The sequence below is a fragment of the Galleria mellonella genome, unplaced genomic scaffold (assembly GCF_026898425.1).
Source record: "Galleria mellonella isolate WM207_F2 unplaced genomic scaffold, CSIRO_AGI_GalMel_v1 utg132, whole genome shotgun sequence".
In the NCBI taxonomy this organism is placed as follows: domain Eukaryota; kingdom Metazoa; phylum Arthropoda; class Insecta; order Lepidoptera; family Pyralidae; genus Galleria; species Galleria mellonella.
In genome coordinates, this window is record NW_026441989.1 from 895,629 (window position 1) to 906,180 (window position 10,552).

A 10,552-nucleotide genomic window follows, 5' to 3' on the forward strand; every position below is an offset into this window, starting at 1 on the left:
AAAAATAAATAATGACATAAAACCAATTAAAGTGAAATCCAGTAGTAGTAGTTTGGTTAAAGGAGAACATATAAAAGTGGTAAGGTAGCGAATTAATAATTTTTAGATACATAAAATACAAAACCTATATTACACAGAAAACATCAAATACATATTATTTATTTAACTACTTATATTAACAAACAATATATACTACATATACATACACATATAAATATATACATAATACACACAAGGAAATAATACGAATCAAGTAAAATTAAAAAAGATATAAAGTAAGAAAGGAATAGAGTAGCTACAGTGAAAGAAAATGCAATTTGAATTGTCTTCTAGACGAAGCTAAGGTCTGGGTACTCCGTATAGAGGGTATTATCGAGTTCCATAGGCGTACAGCCTGAGAGCAAGCCTGGAAAAGGATTTGGTGTAGTACAGGGAGGTATGTGAAGGGGTTTTTAGGCGAAGGTTATTCGAGGTACACGAAGCATGACTTTACACGTCACCGAGAAATATGAATCGCTCTTTGAGGTAGTAAAGTATGAGAGGAATAATTATTTTGCAATCTATAATAATATATACTTAAAATATAGTTTAATGCCATGTTGGTTCAATAATTAAATAGTTTAAAGAAACAAAATCTTAAATTTTCTACCTAGAGATATTTAGGTATTTTAAGATTTTATATTACATAAATCGATTTGTATCACGGCTTTCACAAGATTTTTTATGGAACTATAATAGAGTTGTAACCCCGCTTATACTATAGATGTATGTTGGTATAACACCAGAGAGGAATGATAGGTTTGCCATTCGTGACGAATTCCAGAGGGAACTGCTTAGAAGGCGACCTAATAGGGTATATTGCTAGCAATAATGTCATTAGTATATTATTTATTACTTTAATTTGAGGAATTAATTATTTAGGTTTGAGGTTTTTTTGTATTGAGATACACAGAGGCTCTGTGATTTAAAATGACAATGTCGTCATGGGCGTATAGATATAGGCAATTGTGATTTAAAAATGATTAAATAGGTATCTCTAACCTTTACAAATTATATGTCTAATCACATTTTCTGCCACTAAACTTTGGAGTTGTGCGAAAATTTTAAGAGTAACAGAATGTCTAATACTTCTTATCCACAAACAGGTAGTTATGGTGTTATAATTATTTATTTAGGTACTTATAACATAACCTCATAATATATGTATAGGATAGGTAATATTGATTGTTAGTCATTCAGAAAACCTGTGGTGCACGGTTCCATGATACATCCTTTGTTGATTATATTCTTTAAATCATTACAGTAGCTTATTAGTCGTAGACCAGAAAAACTGCAAATGAAGAAGAATCTAACTATCCACTTAATTAGATTCTAAGTAAAATCTAAATACAGATAAAACATTGATTCTTTGACTGCAACTCACATATGAAACTCAAGCAAACGAAAACATATGGGATCTCTAAACGACTATTATGTTTGTGAACAATTGTATCCCAAAAATAAACTAATTCTTTAGAGAATCAAAATTATACATATATTTAGCTTAACGAATTTTAAAGCTAAATTGGGACAGTGAGTTGGTCAAATCTGCCACAGAACCGACAACCGAGTACCTAAATATTTTTTTTAGGTGGAAACCGCAAATACTTTCATATACTTATGTAGTATAAATAGATAGTTAATAATTAGTAATTTAATATTTACGGGCTTATAGAAATGGATGATAATCTATGTACAGAACCGGAACTTGCTACTTGTGATCACAGAAATTTAGATTACATAAATCACTGGGTCAGCCAAACAATTGAAAACGAAGTAAATCGAGGCGTGAAACTTAGAGAAGAAAAATCAAGAGTCTTTCCACCAGCGCAACATGAATGCATTAGCAACCTTAAGTTTATCAAAATACCAACATGCCCTAAAAACAATAGGTATAACAGGTTCGTATGATGTAGATGCATAAAGATGTCACTTTGAACATACACAATGCATTATTAAATAACATAGATAGGTAATAATACAGAAATAAGAAATAGAAAATAATAAATTTATAATAAAAACCAAAATTAGTGGAAAAACAATCTTACGTACCGCAAAAACGGACGGCGCGGCGGCCCTCGGCCTTACGCCTTACTACTACACCGCCTCTGGATAGATTCAAATGTCTGATTTAAACTTAGTGTAAATATTAACGAATTTAATTCTCATTATCATAAAGGTAATAATTATCTAATTACAGAAAATATTCATCAAGACATTATACTGACATCAGAAGGAGCCCCTGCAGTTCACGATTTAATTCCGCTTACATATCAAATTTGCCGCCACAAACATGTTTGCCTCAAACATGTTATTCAAAGGCAAATTTTGTCAAACTAAGAACGAGGACACAAAGATGCCCTATGAGGATAGCGGAGTTAGCTGTTCCCACGAAGCGACAATGCATTGACACCTGGAGGAATAAATGTGATGTGTTACCTGAATTTATGGTATCACTTCCTAAATATTGTTTTAAATATATATATATATATATATATATATATTTATATATATATATATATATATATATATATATATATATATATTGGAATAGAGTAATATAATCCCGCCATTAGTTTATGGTGGCGGTACCGAATCATGGGTACTAGGGCGAGAAATAATGATATTTAGGTGATTATAAAGTCAGGTCACTTAGTCTTTGTCACAGATTCACCATAATTTAACCGCGATGGTTTCCAGGTACGACTGCATAAATGTGGTCATGATAGCGTATTGTGCTTGCTAGCAATAGAGTTGCTAGTCTCTAATATCAGTGATTACAAATTTTTATACATATTTATACTTTTTTGTTACGTTATTTTTTTGTACATATTATGCCTAAGACAAAGAGCCAATGTACATGACGGACAATCCTCGACGTATTTTTTGGCCTCATAAATAGAACACGTACTGCAGGGTCCAATTAAATACAGTACGTTCTGCTTATAAAGTATTCAAGGAGTTAATTTTGATTTAAAACACAAAACCCGATTCTACAGAAAATCCAGGGGTTCCATGGGAGATCATCCATACATAGTGATCCTTCTTTTAGAATCTCTTGTAACTTTCAAGCAAGTAGACCAGTCATCTACGAACAAAAGGCTTACGTCTTATTGTAATTTGTTATGTAGGTACCTACATATTTTCGCGTGCACTTTACCTATTCACAAAATATAATTTAGTTCAATACTTATTGTTACTAGTTCAGGTGCAATTTCAGGTGGAAAGACTTAGGCGACAAGTTATGGACGAAAAACCGGTGGTTGAAATTTCAGATGCAATAACTTGCTTCAAACGTCGAAAATCTTCATTTAACAGGTTACGTAGCATTTAATATACAGCAGCGTCTCTCTTAAAGCCTAACTGCGGTTGCGATCCCGCTTGCCAAGAGTGGCAAGTATTGGCGATTGCCAATTGCTCCCCCCTCCCTTATGGGGGCGGCCTATGCTCTAAAATAGACAGTTAATAGCTGATATGTTGTATAGTAGCGTTTGACATATTTAATTCTTGATTAATCTACTGCAGGGCTGCTGGTGGATATACCCATGAGTTTATTACCAGGTTCCCATCTCTTGCTTCTAACAAAATCCTAAAAATGAAATGAAGTGGTAACGTATTCTTACCCATCCACCAAACATCATCAGTTTATCCATGGTGGACTTTGTATAAACAGTTGTTTGTTTAAGTATCTCTGTATCACTCGTGACTCAGCCGTAAAACAGTTTGAAGAAAAGAAAATATGGCAGTGAAATTAAAGGGTACTGATGCATCGTAGTCCTCAAGAATATCTACGAATGAGTATCAGGGGCGTCACAGTATACTTGGAGATGTTCATAGTGCTGCTCATGTTTATAGGCGACGGCTACCACTACGAATGATGTCTTTCGGATTGTATGTGTCACCGTGCCCAGAAAATGGCTGTGCGAGCGTAGATAAGCTTAAACAAAGGACATTTATTTATTAGGTCATCATTGCAGCAGCTATTACGAATGATATATGAATTATAAAACAATAAACTTTGTTTTAGATCTGAATTAAGAACGTGTACCTATGAAACAATGAATGTTGCTAACGCAGATTTTCAAAATTATAGTATTGCGTTTGGTCAAAAAATTGCACGAAAACTCAACAATCCCTTAAATATAACATTAAATCCTCGGTAAGTATCTATATAAAAACTATAATTTCCTGGCAGCCACTTATATCTACTACTCTTTAATATTTTTTATACTTAAGTACCTATACCTGAGAATGATGTTACAAAACTGGTCACGTGAATAAATAAAGACAATATTTTAACAATAAATGAAATAAAATAAAGTGATACAAGTATTTTAAATAAGTAATATCTAGATTACTAATCACATTTGGAAATGTCTCTTCCAGATTGGAGAAAATTTCAAACATTGTCTCAAGTGACATATCTAGACTAACAAAACATCGAAAGAAAAGCAATATAAATAATTCCAAGAACAAAAAAATTCAATTTGAAATGTCGAAAAAGGTAAAATAATGACTTAAATTTATCTTATATTATCCGCACAGGACAGACAATAAAATCCTCTGATGAGGTGCGTAGGAGTCTTTAATAGATGAAAATACGCTGATGAGGCAATAGTGAGAGATGGTAGATGAGGATTTCATCCATTTCATCCATCCAGGTTAGTTAACCCATCATGACGAATTTAAGAATCAACTACGATGGTTTTCAAGCGAAACCGCGTAGATGACGACATAACAGGGTATATTGTTAGCAATGGTACCTATTATTAATCAATCCCTTTCCCCTTAGGAGCATATGAGTGTTTAAGGGAAGGACAGTGCCCATCACAGAAGGCAAAAGCGTGTCTTAAAGTATTTATTATTATTATTTCAGCCATTAACTATCCACTGCTGAACATAAGCCTTTCCCATAAGGAGAGTTTCGCTAGTAGTTGCCACGGTTGGCAGGAGGGTTGGCAACCGCAGTTAAGCTTTTAGAGATGTTTTAAAAAGGACACTGCTGCCAGTCTCTTGCCCTCCCTTAGTCGCCTCTTACGCCACCCACGGGGAAGGAAGTGGTGGCCTATTCTATGCCGGGGTACACATTGCGATTCTTAGAGTTATATTTTTAGATTATATATAAAGATATAATTTACTTACCAATCGTCAATTAAAAATATTATTTTTAATTTTTTTAGTACGAATTAATAGAGTACCTACTTTTATTACCTATGATCGTGCGAATCATTCCTACTGAGAGTGACCAATTATGTTTTAGATTGCAGCTTGGATAGCTAATATAATCGAAGAATCTTCTTACAAGCTTCTAGAAGAAGATTTAAAAGGTAATTAGTATTTTATTTCGTATGCCTAATTACTTAGGCGCTATTTCATCTAATGTTATTAATAGAATAGTCAAATGTCGACAACCTTGGGATCTAATTAAAGGGCTAAAACTAATAAATGATGAACTAAGCTGAAGGAAAACACTAACAAAAGCGTCCATGATAAAAATGGTAACAATTGTTTCTTTATTATAGTAAAGAGAGACTGTATTGTAAGCGCTTTATAGTTGTGGGCGTCTTTAGAAGAATAGAATATTCTTTTACTAATATAATAAAATTATAACTAGACGACGTCAGTACATGGCGAAAATAAAAAAAAAATATAAGTAGTAGTAGTCTTAATAACAGCAATAGAAGGCGAATCAATTTTTAAAATTTTTGTCTGTCGGTCTCTATGTTTGCTTTGGTATTATGCAAAAAATATTAGATCTAATTGAATGCGGTTTTCATAGTTCTATTCCTCAAGATCTTACCATAGATAATATATTATTCTAACTTAAAAATCGGTTTTATCTTAATACGCTATCTGAATGAGGTCTATTTCATTACTTTCCCCACTTCTAAAAACCACGTATATGATTATAATTATTACTGTGAAGCGATCAAAACTTTCGAGAGCCAGATTGCCAACGTCAATACCACGTTGAAAACACCGGTTCTCGTCCGATCACCGAAGTTAAGCAACGTCGGGCGCGGTCAGTACTTGGATGGGTGACCGCCTGGGAACACCGCGTGACGTTGGCTTTTTGCTATTTTTTTGAAGTCACTTTAAAAAGTAAATTATCAAATCGCCTTTATGTAATATATTTACGTTATCGTAGTAAATTTGTTGTGAAATGCACCAAATTTCATAGTGATTGGTTAAGTACTTAAGGCTTTAAGAGGTAATAAAATAAATTACATATATAATATAGCAAGGAAGTAAGGATTTTGTAGCAAGATATAATAACTAAAAAAAATGAGTATTAGAAAATGAAGGAAGTTTGTTCCATTACGGTTATAGAACTTACTTATTGAAACATCATCTTCCTGCCTTAATCCCAATTATTTGGGATTGGCGTAATATGTTTTTATCCATATTACCCAAGACTTTGTCTTTTAGTTTTACAACCACCAGCTTGCCACCTGCCTGAAGTCAACCCTCCTTTAACAACTTGCTTGAATTTACTTATTTTAAATGTTTGTTAATAAAATTGTACATATCGAATGCATTCGTAAATAATAGGTTAAAAAATGTATCTTCCTATAGCTCAATGTAATGGGATTCGAACTTAATTATGTATCTATATTTATATCTCAAAACTATAATATTTGAAAGGATCCCATTCTAAATTGTATCTTAATTATTATATTATTAATATATTATTAAAAATATTCAAACATTTCAGAATTAGAGGAGGAAGAAGGTCCAGTTTTGGATTTCATTGACATTTTGATAGACAATGTTGTGGTGAGTTAAATATTGTGTATGTTATTACAATTACCGACTAATGTGTTCTCTATAATATAGATATATAGTCTATATCTAGTAAAAATTATGCACATAAAATATAAGCATTTCAATCGTAACAATATGAGGGCTGTACTATTAACGGAAATAAACTTTATTTGTAAAAGAATAAACAAAATCCTTTTAAAATTAAAGATCATATCACGTAGCATAAAGAATTAAGACAAAGAAAAAATTTAAAAAATCCGTTATTTTACAGTTAATTTTTTTACAAACACATCAGTTTAAGTATTGTGGCCTTTAAAAATTTAAATGTTAAATAAAAATTATAAATATTATTGTATAAAATGTAGAAGTCCACATGTTAATAAAATTCTAATAGGACAGGGTGTTCAATAGGCATCTAACAAAAAAATTTAGACATTAAAAATACCACGAAGCTAATTTGTGATTTATTTCCCGTTTTAGAACATTTGCGAACCAAATTTACCGGAGAACATACAAAATGAACTAGATATAAATTTAACATCGCCAGTTTTATTTAAAGACTTAAATTTATCAGGATCACAATTAATGTATCATATGGAGGAATCCGAGAAAATTAACAACAATGACGGTACGCTACAGGATATATCTGACAAAATACAAGACAGCTACAACGGATCGTTGGATAATAATAACATTAAAGAGGATATAGAAATAGACACTATTGAAGAGTACATGTTTAAAGAATTAGAAAAAATAATTGACAGTATTACAATAATTGAAGAGCCAAAAAATCAAAACATGATAGTCGAAACAGAACACGATTTAGGTGAGAAAAATATCTCACAACAATCTATTGAACAAACAAACCAATTGATTGATCATAAAGATTCTGCGGATGAAAATGACGAATATAGCGATGTTCCTGAAGATATTATGGAGAATATAGATGCGGAATATAATTTTCATCAAAGTCAAGAAAATAGTAACGTGAGTGACCTATTTCCGATACATTCTGAAGAGTCACATGATGAAAATAATAGAAAAGTTAACTTTATACAAATTACTAATAAGGGTAATTTAAAATTTATTGTTTTTTACCTTTTTTTTTAATTGGCACCTAATCTGTTTTAACATAAATTACTACTAACATATATAATATTTTTCAGTGACTGAAGTTCCGGCACATACACATGATTATCGGTAAGATAGTACGGTATAGTAAGTCTATGATTTTACCTATATTATTACGTATAATACTAGTTCAGAATAATAGTATCTTATTGATCTTTATGAAATTTACCAGGAAAATAAAAAGTGACAAAGAGCAAATACGGAAACCACCTATTCATTTTGCACCACCGAACGAAAATTTATTAAGCAAGTATCTTAATAACAGAAACTGTGTAATTTATATAAATTTAATATAAATTTATTCAATAATAAATTTATATAGATTAAACATCTATTTTCTGTTTTATATTTAGGTGATGCTGACGAACTATGGCCAGCAGATATTACTACGCCGACATTGAAGGCTAGTGCAAGTGTAAGTAAATCTATAACATCACTGGGAAAAATAATAGAAAACGATGAACGACTACTATCGCAAGATGATACCGCTAAACAGATTGCGAATGGATTACAAGAAACACTAAAAATTGAACATATAGAACAAAGGACTGAAAGTATAATGAACAAAGAAATTAGCCTTGAAGAAAATAATTTACAATATATAGAAAATAATAACAATAAGGAAATTCTGAAAAGAGACTCTAAAACAAATAAAACTAATAATCTTGAATACAGTACATCCGATGCTACTACTGATACAATTATCGATGTAACAAACACTTACAAGAAAGAAATGGGGTTGAAGTCAACACCAATAAACGAATCTTTTCGTAAAGAAACGACATTAGATAATCCTTTAGATAAACGTGTTGATAATTTAAATAAAGACAGAGACACAAATAGTACAGATAATGTAATTTTTAATACTCAAAACATACCAAATAAAATACTCGAAGCGAAATTTGAATACAGTAAGTGCAAATGTTTGGTAATATTTTTTTTTTTTTTTTTGTTGGAAATGACTGAGGACTGTTTCTTATAGCAATTCAAAAAAGGGAGGTCCATATTTAATAGGACCGAGTATAAATAAACATTTTATTTTTACCTAATATTTTTGTACCTAAATTATTTTCTTTATATTCACAAGGAGTCAATCTTAACACGGCACCATCTTGGGTGAGAAAAGAACAGGGAAAAGGTGAACCAGGCGAAGACTCCTTTTATCGTCAGTCCAGAGGTTTGTCCAAACATATTACACTAGTTTAAATCTATTATGGTATAAATTTCCAGTATAGATATTATTGTATCTTACAGGACAATTTCTTCATATGTCTCTGTTATAATTTTATATTATTATTCCAGCAAAACTCGAAATTAAGGAAAGCGTTATAAGAAAATGGAACAAAGATTTGAGAGACATCAATGCCAATCTCGATTTATGGAATGTTTGGGTAGAGAAGGCGTGCAAAAATATAATAGACTTAAAAAAGAAAAAAGGTAAGATGATTAAACTATAAACTGATGCTATATAAAAATCGCAATGGAATAGTAACTAAAATAATTGTTATCGTAAATTACGCTATTATGAAATTCAATCAAGTGGGAATTAATATAATAGCTAGGTATATCAGAGTTATGACCGTATATTATAACCGTTTTTTTCTTATCCCATAATTTAAAGGTAACAACAACAAAACTTGCAATATCCAATATGGTTGGTTTCAGAAACAAATATATATTCTTCAAATACTATAAAAAGAACGACAAGAGATTGGCTTAAGTTAAAAAAATCTATGGATACAGATATAATTTTGTGGACGAAATTAAATCAACAAGCTCAAAGAAGACTTAAAACTTATAAAACTATTTATAATAAAAACAGAACAAAGGTATGTACGTAAATATTAATTTCATAACATAGCATTACTTGGAAATATCTAACAATTTTTTTTTTCATATTTGTTACGTCAGGATTCCATCCTTTATGTTGATGAAAATTGTTTTTATTTTATAAAATACTCTTTCAAATTTGAATTTCAATGGTTTATGGTGGATTATATAGACAATATATTAGGGGATTATATAGATATATAAAAAATGATCATAGAAATTCCTTTTGAAATGAAAATAACTGGTTTTGCCACGATTGAAGCTTTTGTGAACAAATTCTACTTGTATTATCAAGTTCCCCTAGACAAGGTACAGACGAATCCATCGATAGAATCGGTTCGGTTACCATTCATGAGAGAAAGACGAGACAGAGCATATCGCCATCTCGAATTACATCATGGACTCACTAACGATGACTATTCTATTCGTTTTCAATTCGTTTGTACCTTAGATTATAAAGTATAAAGTTATACTAAGTCTACGGTTTGTACTTTGTCTAGGGAGTAGGAGGGTAGATAAAATTAGTAATGATTACAAATCACCAATATGAATCTTTTCTTTCAGATTGGGTCAGCAAAATACAATATACTGAAATGTAGTTGCATGAAACAAAAACTATGATCAAATATTAGAATAAAATTAGAAATAGCTAAAACAATATGCAATAGATACACGTATACTCCTATCAATAAGTTTTATTGTACCTAATAATAAACTATTGTTCCACTTCATATTTTGAATTTTATTCTTTCAACAGTTTGTTCTCAGGGTCATCTCCACGCGATAT

General features: G+C 31.1%; 1 protein-coding gene and 1 non-coding gene across 2 annotated transcripts; both read left to right on the forward strand.

The window, feature by feature from the left end:
* Nucleotides 1-1,032: 1,032 nt before the first annotated feature.
* Nucleotides 1,033-10,440, forward strand: LOC116413508 (myb-like protein X). Its single transcript, XM_052903070.1, has 16 exons — nt 1,033-1,145; nt 1,715-1,940; nt 2,240-2,489; nt 3,260-3,357; nt 4,067-4,198; nt 4,426-4,543; nt 5,300-5,366; nt 6,755-6,816; nt 7,285-7,876; nt 7,971-8,004; nt 8,108-8,216; nt 8,276-8,846; nt 9,023-9,112; nt 9,238-9,372; nt 9,601-9,764; nt 10,330-10,440. Exons 1-16 carry the CDS (start codon nt 1,118-1,120, stop codon nt 10,384-10,386), a joined length of 2,733 nt encoding a protein of 910 aa, XP_052759030.1. The 5' UTR covers nt 1,033-1,117; the 3' UTR covers nt 10,387-10,440.
* Nucleotides 5,992-6,110, forward strand: LOC113511406 (5S ribosomal RNA). The gene has a single exon (XR_003402114.2). It is a non-coding gene; the product is annotated as a 5S ribosomal RNA (ribosomal RNA).
* Nucleotides 10,441-10,552: the final 112 nt, after the last annotated feature.